This window comes from Parasteatoda tepidariorum, chromosome 9 (genome assembly GCF_043381705.1).
Source record: "Parasteatoda tepidariorum isolate YZ-2023 chromosome 9, CAS_Ptep_4.0, whole genome shotgun sequence".
Lineage (NCBI taxonomy): Eukaryota > Metazoa > Arthropoda > Arachnida > Araneae > Theridiidae > Parasteatoda > Parasteatoda tepidariorum.
Window position 1 is genome coordinate 66,143,056 of NC_092212.1, and position 21,865 is coordinate 66,164,920.

At 31.0% G+C, this 21,865-nt stretch overlaps 1 protein-coding gene across 1 annotated transcript in view; it reads right to left on the bottom strand.

The window, feature by feature from the left end:
* Window positions 1-21,865, bottom strand: part of LOC107440616 (IDLSRF-like peptide) — a 193,044-nt gene that overhangs the window by 8,195 nt on the left and 162,984 nt on the right. The window contains exons 2-3 of the mRNA XM_071184908.1: window positions 13,085-13,225; window positions 3,286-3,438 (exon numbers count right to left, since the gene is read on the bottom strand). Of these exons, the coding sequence (XP_071041009.1) occupies window positions 3,286-3,438; window positions 13,085-13,225 (294 nt within the window). The remainder of the gene's footprint in view (window positions 1-3,285; window positions 3,439-13,084; window positions 13,226-21,865) is intronic.

A 21,865-nucleotide genomic window follows, 5' to 3' on the forward strand; every position in this document is an offset into this window, starting at 1 on the left:
TGACGATTCGACCCTTATGACATGGTGCATTATCCTGTTGGTAAACACCATCCCCCGCAGGAAAAACTGCTGCCATGAATGGGTGAACCTGGTCTGCAACTATGTTCAAGTAGCTTACAGACGTCAGGGGTTGCTCTATGAGTATTATGGGTCCTAATGTGCCCCATGAAAGCATTGTTTCGGGGCGAGAAACCATGAAAACCTGGGCGAGCCCATCGTTATAGATGGAGGGAGGTCATAATGTAATGGCTCTTCGGTGTATATTACTGTGAATGATCGAAATTGGTGGTTGCTGACTTCCACCTGTGAATGTTGACAATCGCATAGTTGCTTACGTAAATGTCTGAAATATTTACTCGGTCTTGTTAAATGCCGCAGCCTGGTATACATTTGCCCGGTATGCCCTACATCAGCGTTTTTTTTAAATCTTTTAAAGTGAAGTGACACTGCCCAGTATGAATTTAACAGGTAATCCAAACACTGATGTTTTTACTAATCGATCATTAATAGATATGCACCAAAGCGACTATGCGATTGTTGACATTCACCGGTGAAAGTCGACATTCTCTTGGTTTCGGTCATTTACGGTAACATATGTATACACCCTCCTACTCCTTTGGATTTTACTTTCATATTTAATGTGGAAGCAAAAGTTCGGCATACACGCTTGTTTCCTGTTTTAACAAATTTGATTTAACATTCTTTTAATTACCATCACATTTACCTAGTTTAAATACATAAGGAAGATCTGCTAGCATTTTATTGTGCTTATGTAGAAAAATGATTTAAATATTTGGCTACACTGCTCTTCAATAGCTATTTTAAAACCTTTTTGACCAAGCATACTTAATTTTCCCGTAACAAGCGCAGTGCTGAGGCATTGGGCGAAATTAGAAAAATTTACTTCTGGCCAGTGGCTAATTGTATCATTTTTAATGGTGGCCAATTTTTCAGAAATTGAAATTTATAAATAATTAAAAAAATTTGATATTATTAATGTAAGGCAATACTTTTAAATCATTTTTCAATTCACGAATTTTGTCATGTAAACAGATATATACTATATCATACATATAACATTTTGTGTTTTATTATTAATTTTCGGGATTTTTATTTTCTATTTTGCCGACCAGGTGGCCGAGTGGTAAGCGTGTCTGACTGCGGAGCCATTGGCCGCGGGTTCGAATCCTCCTCAGGGCATGGATTTTTCTTTCTGTCTCTCTGTGTTCTATGTCCTTTCCGCTATGTGTGAAAGTGACCCGCCCTATAAACGGGTTTGTGGTTGTGTGACGTGGGCGACGCTGCTCCAACGCCTTGGCCCCACTGGGTAACGAGAAGAGAGTAGCAGTTCTGGCATTTCTGTGGCCAATGGGACAAACCCCAAGTGCCCGCCATTAAAAAAAATTCTATTTTTTCCTTGATTGTTTAATTTTGCATTTTTTGTTCGATTTTTCATTTTTTGCTTAATAAGTTCTATTTTCGTTTCAATGTTCGGTGCTCCTCACACTATTGGTTGTAATCTGGTCCATCCACTTATGTGCTTGGGATCAGGGTCGAACAGAAAAAAAAATTATATCTGTCTATTGCGTTTGTTTGACGAATAATTGTAGATGCGAATCGCAGAAAAGCAGAAAAACAACAATAACACAATTTTTACCTTAAATTTCGACGAAGTTAACTATTGTAGTTACTCGTGCAGTTTTTTAGAAGTAATAATGAATAAATAATGCATATAACCACTATCTACATGATTTTTTTTTGAAACTACATAATTAGTTAAAGTAAATTCATCAATCCAAACAAATCTTAACTAGTCTTTTTTTTTCTAGTTTCAAACTGATGCAACCTAAATTTTTCAGCGTTTTTCTAGTGTTCTAAATGGTCTCTCTGGTCCAATTGCGGTTCTGGTGAATTATTTCAACTGCTACCTTTGCTTTTTCACCAAATTTTATCTTGTACTAAGAAAAGTTTGGAGCCAGAATAACGATTTGTTTTATCATAGCTATTAACGTTTACACTTTCTGTTAAAGATTTTCTTCAATGGTAGAGAAAAAAAAAGAAGTTAAAGGCACTGTCTTTATTTTGGTCAATACTTAAACAACTCACCAGAATCATTCTTCAGGATTCTTAATATATATATTATACACACACACACACACATATATATATATATATATATATATATATATATATATATATATATATATATATATATATATATATATATATATATATATATATATATATATATATATATATATATATATATATATATATATATATATATATATATATATATATATATATATATATATATATATATATATATATATATATATATATATATATATATATATATATATATATATATATATATATATATATATATATATATATATATATATATATATATATATATATATATATATATATATATATATATATATATATATATATATATATATATATATATATATATATATATATATATATATATATATATATATATATATATATATATATATATATATATATATATATATATATATATATATATATATATATATATATATATATATATATATATATATATATATATATATATATATATATATATATATATATATATATATATATATATATATATATATATATATATATATATATATATATATATATATATATATATATATATATATATATATATATATATATATATATATATATATATATATATATATATATATATATATATATATATATATATATATATATATATATATATATATATATATATATATATATATATATATNGATGAAACGATTATATCTTTTATATATATATATATATATATGTATTCTTAATTATTTGTCTCGCTCAGGTTGAAATCATTTCAAATCGAATTATTCTGACAGAATCAACTATTAAAACAAAGTTTGCTGCCATTGGAAAAACAATTTTTGTATAAAGCGTAGAAAATAGCAAAAAAATGTTGTATTAGTGGTAGTTTCGTCTTGAATAGTGAGATCGTGCTTTTTCAAAGTTATCTTCTTCGCCTTAGAATAGAATTTTACATCTGGCTTTAAAATTTCAATTATCTATCTGATACATTGTTAAAAATTTAATAATTTTTATCCGATACGTGTAGGTGTATTTAAATAAGAATTAAAACTCATGATTATTATTTACTGCCTGGATATTTTTTATCAAAATAAATTTAATCAGAATATTTTTAAAATTTTAAAATCTATCTTAATTTCAAGAACATTTTTATGGTATATTACCTGATAGAGCAACAGCAACTTTGGGTACACCTCCTAAAGGAGCAAGTGCATCTCGGGCTTTCTTTCCAAAGAGCTTTTCCAAGAAGTTGGGTCCGTGGTTGGCTAACAGAGCTTGCAGGAAATTTGCTGTCTCTTCAACAGGTGGTCGCTTAGCTGTGAAAAAAAATTTAGGGCATTTATGTTAAAGAAACGTTTCAATTTCTTAAACACAATATAATTTTAGAAAAATTGTTTTTGGTGCAAAAGTAAGGGATTTGGTTGTGCATTTGAGCCCTCTCCACATTTGAATTTTTAACCTTGATCATTAGATTTACAATCTAAGGGGACCATTTAAATGCATAAACATTTCTTCTGTATTACAGAGTAGAGGCAAGATGGAGCACACTATATGGATTCTAGATCAACTCATGACCCATAATATCATTGTACGCTGCTATGTTCTCTCAATTACAGACTGGCCGCAAACGCAAAATGCAGAACTTGAACGAAATCGGTCGAATAGTTCCTTTGAAATCAAATTTCAAAAATCTGACCTTTTAAAACTTCGACTTCTCAGGAATTATATATTTAGCCAATTTCCTTCAAACTTCGTATTTTGCCTCATAAAAATACACTCTTTAAAATTTTGTAAAAATTTGTACTCCTGGCTATTTTGAATTTTTCAATAAATTAATCGATAAATCATTGAGTCGCTGAATCATAAAATAAAATAATGAAAAAATTAGTTTACATTATTGTCTATATTGAATTATTTTTCGAGAAACAAAATTCTGGGCAAAAATTTTTCAATTTGATTAAAAAGTCCTGATCCTAAAAGTATGATCCTGGCTATTTTGAATTTTTCAATAAATGAATCGATGAATTATAAAAATAAAATAATGAAAAAATTAATATACATTATTGTCTACATTGAATTATTTTTCGAGAAACAAAATTCTGGGCAAAAAGTTTTCAGTTTGATTAAAAAGTCCTGATCCTAAAAGTATGATCCTGGTTATTTTGAATTTTTCAATAAATGAATCGATGAATCATTGAGTCGATGAATCATAAAATAAAATAATGAAAAAATTTGTATACATTATTGTCTACGTTTAATTATTTTTCGAGAAACATAATTCTGGGCAAAAATTTTTCAATTTGATTAAAAAGTTCTGATCCTAAAAGTATGATCCGGGCTATTTTGAATTTTCCAATAAATGAATCGATGAATTATAAAATAAAATAATAAAAAAATTTGTATACATTATTTCCTACGTTGAATTATTTTTCGAGAAACATAATTCTGTGCGAAAATTTTTCAATTTGATTAAAAAGTTTTCGAGATGTAACTATAAGTACGGAAAAATTAAAGATAGGATTAAAACGGGTTCAAACTTTTGATTGCTTGCCTGACCGAACTATTGGGATCATATTTCCCAGATTGTGGCTAATTCCTATATTTGGGGGTAAGGAATCAAAACCCGTCGAATTTTTTTTTATTCTACATGCCAAATTATACAAATTGTTATTTTATGTAGCAAAATACGAAATTTGAATGAAATCCGTCAAATAGTTCTTGAAAAATCGAATTGTAAATATCTGGCTTTCGGGATCTATTTGACCGATTTAGTTTATATTTTGTACTTTGACATATAAAATTACATTCTTTAAGATTACGTAAAAACATGAATACCAAATTTGTTATACTATTTTTAAATAAAATAATTAACACCGATAAATAATTAAATTTTTTGCATGAAATTATTTTTTAATGAGCGAATTTTATAATTGTGTGAAATTTTTTTAAAAATTCGCTCGCATAAAATTACGAAAAAAAGTAAAATTAAAATTAAGGAGTCAAATTTAGGACAGATTTTCTGACCAAACCATTCTAATTTTTTTTTTTTTTGATTTTGCTTTGAAAGGATGGAAAATATTTCCTCAATTTTGACGAAATTTGCTTCAAATCAAAGTTAAAAACAAGAAAGATGAAAATAATTAATGTTAATCTTTTTGTGGATATAACATTTTTTTCTTACATTAGTGAACCATTGTGAATTTGGATTTTAATTTTGTTCCCCTCGAAAATTGGATCTTAGCGACTCCTATGATTTAATCGGATATAATGAGAAGCCACATTTCTTCCTAAGAAGTATATTCAAACATTCACAAGTTGGCTAATCACGAACCCCCAACCCCACCCACTAAATGAGAGAGGAATTAACCAAATTTACCTGATAATTCGTAGCTATGGCAAAAATACTTGTTTTTGCATTTTTTAATTATTATCATCAATTTTGAAAAAGAAATGGTCCCATTGAAAGTTGTTAAAAGCTAATGGAATTAAATAGATGCTTTATTGTTCTATAAATCCTTTTATTGATGTATTACTCTTTCATTAAAACGCCGTACATCAATCCTGTTAAACTCAAGAACGCCAAAAACGAACATAATATCTGTAAATCTTACAGTCTTAAGAGGAAACAAAACATTTAGCGCTTTTCCAATAACTTTCAGGAAAAATGGACACAAAACGTTGCAGGAAAAAAAAAAGTTTGATGTTCACCTGTGTTTTGAGGTTCTTCATTTATCTTGATTTCGTAAATGCATTTTCCTTTGCCAGAACAGATGACGTGTAATTCTTCACGGCATTTTCTTATGGTACTTAAGTTTTGCGCGGGAACTTGACGTGAATTTATCGTAATGTTTTATCACATTAGGCGAAATATACGAGAGAGAGTCGTAAAAAAATTTAGAATTACATACTAATGTGTTCGATATAGAATGAATTTGAAATTCGCAGAGCATCGTCTTCAGTTGAGAAACTCATAAATCGTTTGATCAGAAAATAATAAATCTTTGTTAAAAACAGCATGTATTGGGACGATTTAAGTCTATGGTAAGTGCCAGTTTAATCGAAGAGAATTCTTTATTGAAGATCTAAGAATGAAAAATGCTCACGAGAGCGAAAATGAATAGTTATTTGTTTGGGTCTACTCGTAAAACGTTAATGGGTTTATTAACCTTCCATTTTTTTTAAAATCTTATACAGCGATTTCACGTCTTTGAGATCGATTTCTATGTATTAAAATAATATTGAAGACTAATAAGCAACTTTTCATAAAAGTGTAGAAATTATTAGGCTTAACTTCGACCTGAGGAATAACTCCAAAAGTTTATGCATTTAGATAAGTATTTTATTTGGAACTAGATTAATCGAATTCTTCGTACTGGATGAAAAAAAAAATCTGTACTGAGCAACAACTAAGAAAACATGCACAAATTTAAAAGACATATCAACAAAAATAAATCTAATTTTCTTCATTTAATAACATATTTTGTTCTTCCCGGTGGCTTTACGTTATTATATTAAGCAAAAGAGGAGTAGTTTTTCCCATGAAAATAAAGATTCACTGCATTTATTTGGCATGATGCTCGCTGTCAAGTTATTTTCTCCTGTATTTATCTCTTTCAATGAACAGTAAAGAACCTCTTCCCACAGCATTTGTATTAACACTATACAGTACTGATGCAGTTTGGACAAGTACCAATTAAACTAATATAATACAATGTCTCTATATCTAGAATCAATTAAAATTGCGCCAATTCTCATTATACCAGTAGCGCCTATTACCAAAAGTAATTAAGTATTATTCCCTCAATAATAGTAGGACAAATTTTTATATTTCTTCAAAATGAAATACTACTAATTATGCAATAAATTTGCCTTTCAATGCATAAGTTATTTAATTTTATTTAAAAAACAGTTTCTTTTAAATTTAGTTTTAAGGAGTAGCTTTCTTAAAGCATGACAACAAACTAGATTAAAACGTGTTTTTATATAAATGTAGGAACACTCATTAGGTGACGTAGTCCATTCACGTAACAACGTTCACGTTAATCATTGAGCTTAGCTGGCATAACGAATTAAAACATAATTAGACAATAAAAACTTACAAAGAACTCATTTTTCTTATAAACGAGAGCTATAAGCTATCAAACATCACTACATCATTAATAACATATTAATTTATATGAATGTAGAGTTCTAAGTCAATGAGAAAATTTCATTTTTCAAACATCTCTCAAGAATGATTTAATTGAAATATTTGAACAAATGTTTAGGTAGGAGGTTAAAATTGCCCCTTTCAACCACTGTCTTAAATTCACAAACGGTTACTAGAGTTATAAGAGAGACAGACACACAGACAAAACTCTTCAACTCGTTATTGTAGATAATTTAAGTACTGTGACTTTTAAAATATAGGTACAAAGTATCCTTTCTAAAGTATTCAGTATTTTTCGAGAAAAAATGCTGTTTGTTTAAATTGTTAAGAAAAATTCCATTCTGGTTAAAGAACACTACGTAAAAACGTAACTCATTAATTTTGCAAGTGAGACCTATTAATGCAAAAACTTAAAGCAAGAGCGAGTTTTCTTTTTCTTGTGACGAGGTGATTATAACTTTAATTAAAAGTCGAACGAAAGCACGTTGAATAAAAGAAAATCTAAATAAAATTGCAGCAAAAATATACGTAAGAAACTTTGATATAAGTCCATTGCTCAAATGTGCTTATGTTCCTAAGATTCAAAATAAGCAGATTTATTTTTGGGAAAATGTAGAATATTCTTTAAAAAAAAGTTTTACGTACATGAGAAATTCTTTCCCCACTTCAACATGAAACCAATTTTTTTTTTCGTTTTAAACTTTCTCGTTCTGTTTTGAGCAGTATTTTTACTTGAATAGCAGTATTTATATTTTTATTTGAATGGTCGGAAAAAAACTTATAAATGCTTAGAAAGCCCATTTTTTTCCCTTAAATTCTTTATAAAATTATTTTGAACGTTATAAAGGAGAAAGTGATGCGCTATCATGTATGAAAACCGTAATATTTATAATATATTACCTCTTAAACATGTAACCATTTTTTTCGTTTCATACTTTCTCGTTCTGTTTTGGCAGTATTTTTATTTGAATAAGAAATGGCCGATAAAACTTATAAATGCTTAGGAAGCCCATTTTTTCCCTTAAATTCTTTTTAAAATTATTTTGAACATTATAAAGGAGAAAGTGATACGTAATCATGTATGAAAACCGTAATATCTATAATATAATACCTCTTAAATACGCAACCATTTTTTTTCGTTTCATACTTTCTCGTTTTGTTTTGGGCAGTATTTTTATTTGAATAAGAAATGGTCGATAAAACTTATAATTGCTTAGAAAACACCTATTTTCCCTTAAATTCTTTTTAAAATTATTTTGAGCCTTATAAAGGAGAAAGTAATGCGTAATCATGTATGAAAACCATAATATCTATAATATAATACCTCCATGTAACCATTTTTTTCCTTTCATACTTTCTCGTTCTGTTTTGGAAGTATTTTTATTTCAATAAGAAATGGTCGATAAAACTTATAAATGCTTAGGAAGCACATATTTTTCCTTAAATTCTTCTTAAAATCATTTTGAACGTTATAAAGGAGAAAGTGATGCGTAATCATGTATGAAAACCATAATATCTATAGTATAATACCTCTTAAACACGTAACCATTTTTTTCGTTTCGTACTTTCTCGTTCTGTTTTGGGCAGTATTTTTATTTGAATAAGAAATGGTCGATAAAATTTATAAATAATATCCCCAATACAAAATTGTATAAGATGCCTTAAAAAATATTTTGCAACGGAAAACAAAAAATGAAAGTTCCCTAGAGTTGTTTGAAAACATTGCAGTAGAGATGTTAACTTGATCCGTATTGACAGAAAATAGTGATAGCAAAGTGTATTCATAAATGTATGATTTTTGCACTCATTAATTAGCTCTATAAAAAAAATAGAAAATGCGATAGTAAAATGTACATTATTTCTTAAAATTTCTTTTATAATGTGAAATTTTTGTCGTTTAGAGGTGTTTTACTCTTTATTATTCATGCAATTTATTCTAATTATAAATAAACTAAGCCTAATCAAAGCTTTTACCTTACACTTACGATGTATCAAGAAGTGACGTTAATCGATTTACTCGATTAAGTCGATTTACGAGTCATTACAAATCAATTTCGCAATTTACAGTGATGGAACGAACGCAGAAAATGTAAAAGGGTACGATTTCTTATCATTAATATTTAATTTCCCAATTTAACTATTCGTAAGTATCACCCTACCTTAGTATCAGGGATATGTATTGGATCGAAAATCTTTTAACTAAATTTTCTGCCCGAAGGCCTCGATTCTGCAGAGACTCTAAACTATTAGGCCATAGGCAGAGCGTGAAGAAGGCGCACTTCATATTCTTAGAAAATTGTTCGTTCATTTTAAGATTTATTTATACATTTATGCATAAATAGACATACATACAAAAAAAGCCGTGGTGGCTCAGGGGATAGAGAGTTCGCCTTCCAATGAGGTGAATCGGTTCGAATCCCGGCGATGACTGATACGAATTCCGCATCCGGCTCACACTGACCACAGTGCTGACGTAAAATATCCCTTCTGGTAGACGGATCACGGGTTAGAATTCCCTTGCCATCAGGTTAACCGTGGGAGGTTTTCCTCTCCATGTAACGCAAATGAGGGTTAGTTCCATCAAAAAAGTACCCCACGAAGACAAATTTTTCCCCAATACTTGATACAGAGCCGCGATGGATTAGGGGATAGAGCGTTCGCCTTCCATTGAGCGGAACCGGGTTTGAATCCCAGCGGTGGTTGGTCAATACGAATTCCGCATCCGGCTCGCACCGACCGCAGTGGTGACGCAAAACATCCTCAGTGGTTGACGGATCATGGATTAGAGTCCTCTTGCATTCAGGCTAACCGTGGGAGGTTCTCGTGGTCTTCCTCTCTTTACGTAATGTAAATGCTGGTTAATTCCATCAAAAAGTCCTCCATGAAGCCAAATTTCTCCCAACACTTGATCTAGGAGTTCCTTTGTCTTCTGGATTAGGTTCAAATTTACTAGGCTACGTAGTTGAACATAAGTAGTCGTAAACCCGAAAATTGGGTCAGCTGTTCAACGACGGTTATAATACTTGATACAGGAGTTCCCAGGTCTTCCGGATTGGGTTCAAATTTACTAGGCTGCGTAGTTGAACATAAGTTGTCGTAAACCCGAAAATTGGGTCGACTGTTCAACGACGGTTATAATACTTGATACAGGAGTTCCCAAGTCTTAAGGATTGGGTTCAAATTTACTAGGCTACGTAGTTGAACATAAGTTGTCGTAAACCCGAAAATTGGGTCGACTGTTCAACGACGGTTATAATACTTGATCCAGGAGTTCCTTTGTCTTCTGGATTGGGTTCAAATTTACTAGGCTACGTAGTTGAACATAAGTAGTCGTAAACCCGAAAATTGGGTCAGCTGTTCAACGACGGTTATAATACTTGATACAGGAGTTCCCAGGTCTTCCGGATTCGGTTCAAATTTACTAGGCTACGTAGTTGAACATAAGTAGTCGTAAACCCGAAAATTGGGTCGACTGTTCAACGACGGTTATAATACTTGATACAGAAGTTCCCAAGTCTTCCGGATTGGGCTCAAATTTACTAGGCTACGTAGTTGAACATAAGTAGTCGTAAACCCGAAAATTGGGTCGACTGTTCAACGACGGTTATAATACTTGACACAGGAGTTCCCATGTCTTCCGGATTGGGTTCAAATTTACTAGGCTACGTAGTTGAACATTAGTAGCCGTAAACCCCAAAAATTATGTCGGCTGTTCAACGGCGGTCATAAAATATTTCAGCATGCAATGCATACATTCATAAATCTCAAAACAACCGAACAGTTTTCTAAAAACATAAAGTGTGCTCCCCTTACGTTACGCCCATGTTTGAGACTGCTGCGAATTTTTTTTCATTGGTAGTAAACTAAAGCAAATTTTTTTAAATAAAAAGAAATTAATAGATTTTGAGCATTTATTTAATTAATCTTATATGTATCTGTTCTATTTATTTGCGTTTAGTGGTGAGCGAAATTCGAAATTTCATTTTTTGTGTTTAGTGGTACGATGATATTTCCGGCAATGGGTTGCTATGCAATTCTCAATCCTTATCCTGCATCTCATCCCCAGGTTTGTTATCTCTGCTGTTGACTCCCCTTTCAAAATTTGAAACGGGGTGAGTCTTTTTTTTCTAGTAACCAGATGGTAAATTTTAAAATTATAATTTCTGAATAGAGCTCCATTTTTTAAAAGAAATCTTTGAAAACGAAATTTGGTTTCTAAATTTCTCTTCACAATTAAACCAAATTGTCCTGCTTTATTTACTTTTTGATGAGAAATCGTATGAATAATTCCATAATCGAGTTTTCATTTTAAAAGGCGTCGCCATTCTCAGATCTAGAATAATTTCTTCGCTCACTTGAAAGGTATTATGCAAATGGCGGAAATCCCGAAATGGAGGAAAAGTTTTAACGAGGCGAAAGTTTCCTTCCAAGTGGAATGGTTAATCATATGGCCTTAAGCCTGCTTTTAAGGGCTCACAGAATGTCTGGGCTTTAAAGAAATTTTAAGCTCCATCTTGTCTTTGTTTTGAAATGAGATGCTTACTTTTGAAATTTTGTGGGGTGATTATTTTTCTTGTGGATGGAAGTTAAAGTAATCAATCATGAAATCGATTGAAGATCTCAACATTTTTTGTACAAAAATATGGTATTGATAAGTTTGCGCGAGAAACGTTTAGTTTTGACTTAAACCATTCATTGTAAAATTATAACCATATTGAAGTGATGGTACTTTTTTCCCAAAATCGTTCTATTCTAATGTAATCTATTCTATTCTAATGTAAATCATTCTAAATGTAATAGTTCTATTCTAATGTAAATCGTTCTAAATGTAGTTTACAATAATAATAGCACTTTGCACAGAGAGTTTAAAGAAAGATTAATTAAGCAATTATCAGCATTAAAACATCGACTCTCTCTTGTTGTGTATAATGCTGCAAAAAAAAAANAAAAAAAAAAAAAAAAAAAAAAAAAAAAAAAAAAAAAAAAAAAAAAAAAAAAACGGACCTCTTTAAATGATTTTGATTTAATGATCGCACTTTCATTTTCTTAATGGTCGGAGGGGGAGACTTCAAATATGCAAATTAATTAGAATTTTATATTACGATATTTTAAGTTGCAAAATCAGACACACAAAATATATTTTTTTCTGTATACGCATACCTTTTTTGCGACGGACTCACGTTTCTGACCCTTAAAACATTGAGGGTAGCCGCAATCTGGGAAATATAGTCCCCCATAGTTTGCTCAGGTGAGCGATCCAAAGTTTGAAACCCCTTAATGTTAATTTTACTTTTTGCGTATTTCGCCATATCTCAAAAACTTCTTAAGCGAAATGAAAAAATTTTGCCCACAATTATAAAATTCGTTTATCCAAACATGGTTTGAAGCAATGGTTGTTCAAAAACTGGATTGGCTTTCTCAGGACCCCTATCTAAATAGCACAGAACACCTTTGGGACGAATTAGAGCACATGTTACATAGCCAGTCAAATTGACCATCCTCACTGGAAGCAGTCCCTTCAGATGTGATGGAAGTCAATTCCCATCAAAAAATTGTTGAAAAGTCTTCCTAGACGTGTGCAGTTTATCATCGATGCAAAAGGGGGACCAACATCATATTAATATGTGTCCTCAGGACGATCTAAGTCCATACCACTGGATGTCCAGAAACCTTTTATCAGATAGCATACATGCTATCTGATCAAGGCTATACCTTTGATCAGATAACATATCAGATGGCATACTATGATTTGCATAACGAATGAAAAGAGAGACATTATAACGCGTCATTGTAAAATAAGCTATTTCATTTACCTGCAGTACATAGTCTCAAGTCTTCATCATAACCATCTGGGCAATCGGGAGCACCATCGCAGAGATATTGAATGGAAATGCAGATAGTTTTCTCTCCAGGGCATCGGAAGGGCTGTGTTGGATGGCATCTTTCTAAATCCACTGGAAGAAAAAAGGAGAGTTTTTTAATTTCTGTCGGAAAGATCTGTACAAAATTCTATCGTGTGTAGGTAGGTACTTTGTTTACGTCACACTAGAGCTGCGCAATGGGCTATAGGCGACTGTCTGGGAAACGTCCCTGAGGATGAACCGAAGACATGCCATCGCATTTTTGATCCTCTGCAGAGGGAATGTCTGCCATGCTTTGGTAACCAGACGACATGCGCGCAAAGTTGAACACTTTACGGGAGAACAGTTTTACGAGGACCGATACCACGCACGCTCGGTCCCTACCCAGGCTGATCAAAGTGGTCACCCACCCGCTTTCTGACCGCAGTCAGTGGTGCTTGATTTCGGTGTTCTGCTGGGAACCGTGTCCTTACGATCAGTCCACTGCGGGACTGGTCGTTTGTAGTTACATAGAATGCTGCCAATAATTATTTCAAAACATTAGTTACGAAGTTTTAATCATTTAAATTATAACTTCACTGGGTTGGTATAAGGTGTAATTGTATTCAGAGGTTGTGAGATGAAGTCTTTGACAATAATGTGAACCGATAAAATTTCAGTAGCTTTTATCTCCTAAACTTTATGGTTTTCACATCAAACGCATGGAAGCGTGGTGGCGGGTTCGAATCCCACCGTAACCTTGGATGCATTCTTTGTTATGTCCTTCTCTAAGTTGTTCTATCTGTCCCTCTACTTGACAAAGGTTTATAAGCCTCTAAATTGAGCAAATAAGCCTGCAAATGTATGTAATTTCAATAAAGCAATACCGCAAGGTAGCCAAGTTTTTACCCTTTCAGAGAATTTTTTTCTAGTGGTTGCAAATGTTTTAATGTATGATTCTTTATTTACTAAATTTGTCCTAAAGTTTATTTTCCTACACCATTATATGTGAATGATTCAAAAGTTCACATGAAACGCCACTTCGTTGCTGATTTCTTGAGGTGAGGCTTTTAAAATGTTGACAAAATTAACAAAAATAGAAAAAAACTTTCGTTTTCGATTGTTTACAACCCAATAAAATATTTTGCAAAAAGTGCAGTAGTTGGTAACTCTGCAACCATTTTAAATTATGAAAATGTCGAGAAAAAGAGGATCATTTTATTTTGGACAAACATAAAATGACCGCAATTTTCAACACTTAACAAAGTATTTTTCCCGCTGTTCTGAATTAAAGTGGAAATTTTTAAAAAGAAATAGAATATTTATAAAACTTTTATCAAAACTTAAGAACAATACCATTTGTCTAAATGACTTTCTTTATTTGCTTAAATTATTTATATGAAGTAGTGGACAAAATTCTTTGAAATCATATTTATTAAAATATCAATACATTCCCTTTGTTACCACTGGGAAAAGTATTTTCTAAAACTTCGGAATTTCCGCAATAGTTGGACGGTATTTTATATTATTTCATAACCGTCGTTGAACAGACAACCCAGTTTTGAGTTCACGACTACTAACGTTCAACTCCGTAGCCTTGTAATTTTGAACCCAATCCCAAAGACAAGGGAGTTTCTGGATCAAGTTTTGGGAAAAATTTGCCTTCGTAAAAGAACTTTTTGATGGAACTAACCCGCATTTGTGTTACATAAAAAAGAAAACCACACAATGGAAGCAATGGTAAGGCTGATAGCAATGGGCCATTCCTCTTATTTTATGACAATCGTTGAACAGCCGATCCAATTTTGAGTTTACAACTAGCAAAGTTCAACTACGTAGACTTTTAATTTGTTGAACTTAATCCAGAAGACAAGTAATATCCTTGATCAAGTATTATATAAAAAATATTCCTCTTAATTAATATTTTCAAAATAATGTAGTATTTTATTTTATAATACGCTCACAATTAATTTCATATATTTTGTTTGTAAAGTCGTGGTTCCTCCTCAAAATAGTTGACCATTTAGAGTAGCATAACCGAAAAAAATTGGGCACCGCTGATATAGTAAATGTAATTTAGAACTTTATAAGTAAGTAGTTTAAACTAAAAATTATTAATGATAATCTCTAAATATGATTAATCGTAAGTTTTTGTATTAACCATAATGTTCATGATATAAAACCATTAATCACGTCCATTTTAATGAGTATTAGAAACGCTTTGATTTTCGAGTAACCTTTGAGAATACTTGCTTCAAAGTTACGGATGAAAAAATAAGTTACTACTTAACTTGCATTTACCATAGTTTCTTTAGCTAGCTTACAATTACTGAACTTAATCATTTAGTTTAGAGGATAAACAATATTTTTGCCTTTTTTAAAAAAAAAAAAAGAACTTCAACCAACCACTAATGATGACTTGTTGTTCAAAACATTAGACTTGTTGTTGAAAACATTAGCGACTTTCTAAAACTAAGTTTCACAATTTAGCACGCAACTCTTCAGTATCGACTGCACAAAAAAAACAAAAAAAGAACTCTGGATTCCTGGAACCAAAGATTAAACCATCCTGTGGAGAAAAATCGAATCAATTCGTAACAGACTTCTTTGTTGGCTAAAACTAAATGAACCTAACCTTTGTTTTATGTTAAACAAGGAACAAGTTCACTTAATTGAGCAAAGAATGTCGACAAAGAGGAAAAAGAGCAACAAAAGGTCTTTTAAGTATACGGACAACCTAAAAGCTATTTGGACTGGCCTTTGCGTAATTTTTCTTTTTCCCTTCGTTTGTGTCAACAAACACAGTTACAACTCTTTTCTTTATTCTTTTGGCGATAATGTTGTCGTAAAGGTGGGCTAACGAAAAGAAGAGAGATACTCAGTATCTCGAGCTTTGTATGCGCGTGAGGTGTTTCTTGGAATTGTTCCATCAATTGTTTTTCTTAGAAAAGGATCAGGATAATGTAAATATTCTAATTGGTTACGTATACCATGAAAGCTTAATGGAAAAAAGGAGGAATATTGTGTAGTGTTTGATAAAAAAAATCCTCAGATACCGACTTTTATATTTTAGTCTATTAGAAGTAAATTTAATTTTTATTGGATTGCCAACTAAGTTCCCGCCGTGTTTTTAAAAGGTAAAAGGATGGGAACACTCCTATTTCTCTACCAGTTCCATTATCGTTTGACGTGAAATTTCTTTGTCAGTGCGACCTTGATTACATCGGACGAACTAAACCCATTTTAAAATTGAAGCTTAAGAGCACAGTAGATATGCGCATGATCAAGAATACGAGATATCATAAATTGCTGCACATTGTTGGAATCTTGGACATAAATTCAATTTTGGCAATGCCAGAACTATTTTCACCAAAGTCACACCAGCTCGTCCTGATCCCCTAAAATCTTGAAATTCATATGAATATTGATTCCCTTGCAAACGACATTAATTCCTCACCACCTCTCTATAGTGCATGGAAATGCATTTCACCCTGATTCGCCCCTCTCGGCCACTGTGGTTTTTCTTGCTTTATCACTTTTTTTCTCACTCTCCACTACTGTGGTTTTTTCTAGCTTTGTTTCCTACCTTTACTTTTTATTTTTCTTTGACAACTTTTCGTTTTATTTTTAAAATCACTTTCGTTTCTTCTCATTCTCAATATAAGCACCAGTTTTTTAGCTCTTGACACATGCTGACTGTTATTTCTTATATGTATATTTTTGAGGTGAACGAAGTTTTTATTCAACTAATTATCAGTAGCTGTATTTTGACCTGGATTTATGTCTTTATATATATTTTTTATAACTTAAACAGTAGTCACATTAGAAATTCCCAAAAGCATTAATTCCATATAAATTTTTTTTATTCAAAAAAGCACTTTTTACATCGTTACGCAGACGTAATATCAACAGTGAATTGCTTAAAACTTAATTTAATATACCTTCAAATTTCTTATATTAAACCCTATGTATTTTCAAATTTAAATACTAGATTAATAGTGGAAATACAAATTTGCCTTTATCATAATTTAACCATCTTTTGCTATATTAAATTGTGAACTCAAGCTGCAGAACTCCCAATTTATCCCAAAGCAAACTATTCACTTCGAAGAGAGGTACTTATGAGTTAACTCCGGAGTTAATCCTTTAATTAACTAATTGATTTTATTAGAAAGATGCTACTCGTATGACGTCAATGGCATAAGTGGAAGCGTATTATAGTTTAGACTAAGTGGCTATTTTCTTTCTTTTAAGACCATATTACATTTATAAGTCAGGAATTTCTCTTCTAAATAAAATATTTCAATTGCTTTTATATTATTGCTGAAACGAATGTCTTGATAAATATTAATATTAGAGTAGTTTTGATATAATTGTTTAACGCTTAAGGAATTATTAAGGTTGTATTATTAATTATTATTAATTATTAAGATTAAATGAGATTCCTAAAGGTTGTTCCATGGAACCCTAGGATTCCGTTGAAGAATCATTGGGGTTCCGAGAGCTGTAATTGTTTTTTAGGCAGTAATGATTTTTGAAATATGTTATAAAAATCCGTGACATATTTAATATTTCGATTATATATTTTAAATTATTTCAATAAAATGTAAATGAGAAAAAAAAATCAAACTTAATTTTTTTTCAATAACAATGTATTGAATATATTATGAAAAGAGAAAAACTTCAAAAAAAGTCCTTATTGAAATTTTTCATTCGATATAAAGAAACCAAATTCAAGAAAAAAAACAGTTATGCTTCTGAGATAGTCATTCTCAAACTTTATAAGAACTCTTTTTCAAAAATTATATTTCAAGTTATTTTGCTCAGTTTCAGTTTATACATGCACTAAGAACAAATTAAGGCGCCTTTTCAAACCTGTAATGTCTGTCTGTTAAGTCTGACCTGTATCCAGACTGTATATTAACTGAGTATCAAGTATATTAACTGGAAAAACCTAAATTAAAGTTAACTTTATTATTGACAAAATGATAAAAACTAATTTCATTTTATTTGTATAGCCGTCGTTGAACAGCCGATCCGATTTTTGAGTTTACGACTATCGATGTTCAACTGTAATTTAAAACCTAACTCAGAAGACAAGGGAACTCCTGGATCAAGTATTGGGACAAATTAGCCGTCGTGGAGGACTTTTTAATCGAACGAAGCTGTATTTGCGTTACATGGTGAGGAAGACTACGAGTACCACCCACGGTTGGCCTGACGGTAAGGGGATTCTAATACATGATTCGTTTACCACTGTGGATATTTTACGTTAGCTCGATGGTCCGTGCGAGTTGAGAGCAGAATTCGTATCAACCAGCCGTCGTTGGGATTTGAACCTGAGTCATTTCACTGGGATGCAAGTGCTTTAGCTCCTGAGTTACAGAGGTTCTCGTTTTATTTTATTTTATAACAGTCGTTCAAACAGCCGATCCAATTTTAGGACTACAACTACAAATGTTCAACTCCGTAGCCTTGTGATTTTGAACCCAATCCAGAAGACAAGGGAACTCCTGGATCAAGTGTTGGGAGAAATTTGCCTTCTTGGAGGACTTTTTGATGGAATTAACTCGCATTTACGTTACATGGTGAGGAAAACCACTCACGGTTAGTCTCGTAACGCTAACATCTTTTAAATACTCGCTGCGAAAATTAATACCAAAATCTTCTTTTTTTGTTTAAAAAATGCATGCCAACTGCAGTCAACAATCTTTTTGTAAACGATTTGCAATTTTAACATTTAGTGCTTAGCGTTTTAAAAAAATGGATCTAATTTTGAAAAAAGAAAACGAAGTAGCACATGTGTTTAATTATTAGAATTTATTTTTGCGGTTTGGTCTACCATAATATAATATTAATATTATAAGTATTGATATTTGGATCGAGATCGAAGTCAAAGTACAGAGCTTTTTAAGAAATTAAGTGGTACATAATAGAAAGAAATATCCCCTTGGTATAAGAAAATAAGCTAGCGTGAAAAACTTCATTATTTTTGCAACTACTTTGCTACCACTGTAGTTAACTATAACTACTTATTTTTAAATGTAGTGATTAAAAACTAATTTGGAATTGCAGTAACTACTTCACTACTTTAATGAGATGAACTTTGCTGGAGAACTTAATCTACACTTATATTCAAAATGAATTTAATTAAAAATAATTGTCCTAAATTAAGCATGAAGGAATTATTAAGAAATATTTATTTTTTTACATGAGCCAGTTTGTTTTACCAAAACATTTTTTTAAAATTTGTTCATTTAACCTTCCACTTTTTATGCTTTTCACGACAGCTAATATTCAATTTAAGAAATGCTAGTAAATTATCAAATACTTGCAATATTAATAAGTGTTAAATGCTCTTTTATTTCTTCTAAGAAAATAAGTTCATCGAAAATATGTTACCTTCTTTTGAAATAACAACAATGTTCCACTATTATGCATTCGCAAGTGAAAGTGTCCTCAGTGATAAATTATTTATTATTCGTAATGATCAATCTACGTTATACATGACTCTAAATACGCAATTCTCGTTAGCGCTCAGCCACAGCCACAGGTTCATTTTCATTGTATTCATTGGTGGACCCGCGAAGATTTGTATGCATCAAATTCGAAAAAATTGTTGAGTTAGAGCTGTGTTACTATTCTAAACTAAGGTTAAAAGTAGTTGACAGGAATATCTACGAACTACTTTTTTTTTGTATCACACTACTCACTACATTACAAACTACTTAAGTAGCGACTACAGTAGTTTCACTATGTGTAGTACTTTTGACCACTGAACTGCTACCGACCACTGAAGTGGTCGTAGTGCGCTACTACCGACCATTGAAGAAAATGCGTACCACCCCTGTTTTCAGACAAGTGTATTTCTAAGATAGACCACTAATAAGTAACTGCAATGTATAAGTTAGTACTTTTGTTTTATTTTATGAAAGATGACTCATAATGAGTACGATTACGAAGTCTGAGTTTTAAGAAATATCTAAATGTCCTAATACTATTTTTTAAAGACAAAGTGTTTGCATGATTTAAATAAATCTGCTTATAATTCTAAAATTAATTGCTTTACCGATATCATTACAAAGAACTTTAACCATCAGAAGTAAAAAATGGAAATGTAGATTAAAAGACAAGTCGTGTAAAAATGGCGTCATATATCAATATTTATTATAAATATTTCTATACGTCATTCTTCAGTCTTAATTTAACTATAGTACCACGCACATCTTTAGAAATAAAATTTATTCGAATTTTCAAAGCTTAGGAGTTATTTTCAATAAATAGAACGCATAAATTTAGAAATGTATGATAAACAAAATAGGTTGGAACAAATATGTCAAACTATTAATAAAATTATTCCATACATTACTTCCTTATTTCTGTCCTAAATCAAAGTTATGGGATCATTTGTTGGAACTGAAACTGTCAAACAACCCAGCATTAGCTCCGTCTTTAACGAAGTAGCGCAGATAAGTCAGATTTTATGATTTAAAAACGATAATAGGAAAAGAATTTCTCTCTGTTGATCTTTATAATAGCAATGACATTTCGAAAATGTCAGCAGAAACTAATATATATCAAACCTTCAATTGAGAAAGAGAACAGCTTTTAGAGAATTAAAATTGACCACGCCCGGATCTTTGCATAATTACTGGTAATATATCTAGCTTAGGGAACAACATCAGACGCCGACGGAGATATTTAATCCTTCTTCCATCGAACGCCTAATCTTTCGTATATTATGAAAAGAGAAAACAAAAATGTAGAACTAGATCCTAGATTTTGAGATCAACTTGTCAAGACTGGGTGAAACTGTTTGTGATGTAATGAAAGATAAATGTATTTTCTACTATTTCATATTTTTTGTTATGATTTTGATCGCTTGCAATGACAATATTGATACTTGGTTTATTAGAGCCATCAATCATCAAACGAAAGACAACCTTAAGCTTGTAAAATTTTCAAAAAACGATTTTTTCTAACCTGAGATTTATTCCATTTGACGATCAGTACTTAAGGAAAAAAAACTGGCAACAGCGGATCGTTTACACTTTTTTTACAGTTGGAGCGATAAGCTGAATTCGCTGCTCTAGCATAATTTACCATTACCCTTTTATTTGTGTTGTAGCTTGTAGCTCTATCTTTCTTGTTTCTCGTAGGAGATAAGAATTAATGAAGACTAATGAGAAAATTAAGAGTACGCATTTTTCGTTTTGGGATCCAATTTGGTTATGTTATATTAAGGTATGATAGATTGCAGATCAAGATGTTTTCTTTTTTTAATAATAAAGCTAAAATTTCAATTTTGCTCATAAATTCATTTAATTTATTGAAAAAAGATAAAAAGAATATTTTAAGTGAAATTTTTTTTAATCATCCCTTCATATGATTTTAATAAATATCAAGAGTACGAGAGTGATTCTAGAATAATGATTAAAAATTGTAAATCTCTGCCAATTTACTAAAATGGAGATATATACATAATTTTAATCTTACAATACAAAACATTTTTAAAAATATAAATTTTCTGATGCATATTTATATAAAGGGGATATTGGAGTTTTATATCGCTTTATTAAATGTATATTTTATAGTTTCTATAAATATAGTCGTTAGAGAAGGCTAATATATATATCAATTTCTTATAAAAATTCTTAATTTTCAACAAATTGTTTTCATTAACATCATTATTTGCTTTGAAGCAGTTTTAAATTTAACAATACAATAGTAGCCGATAAAAGTTTATTTATATAT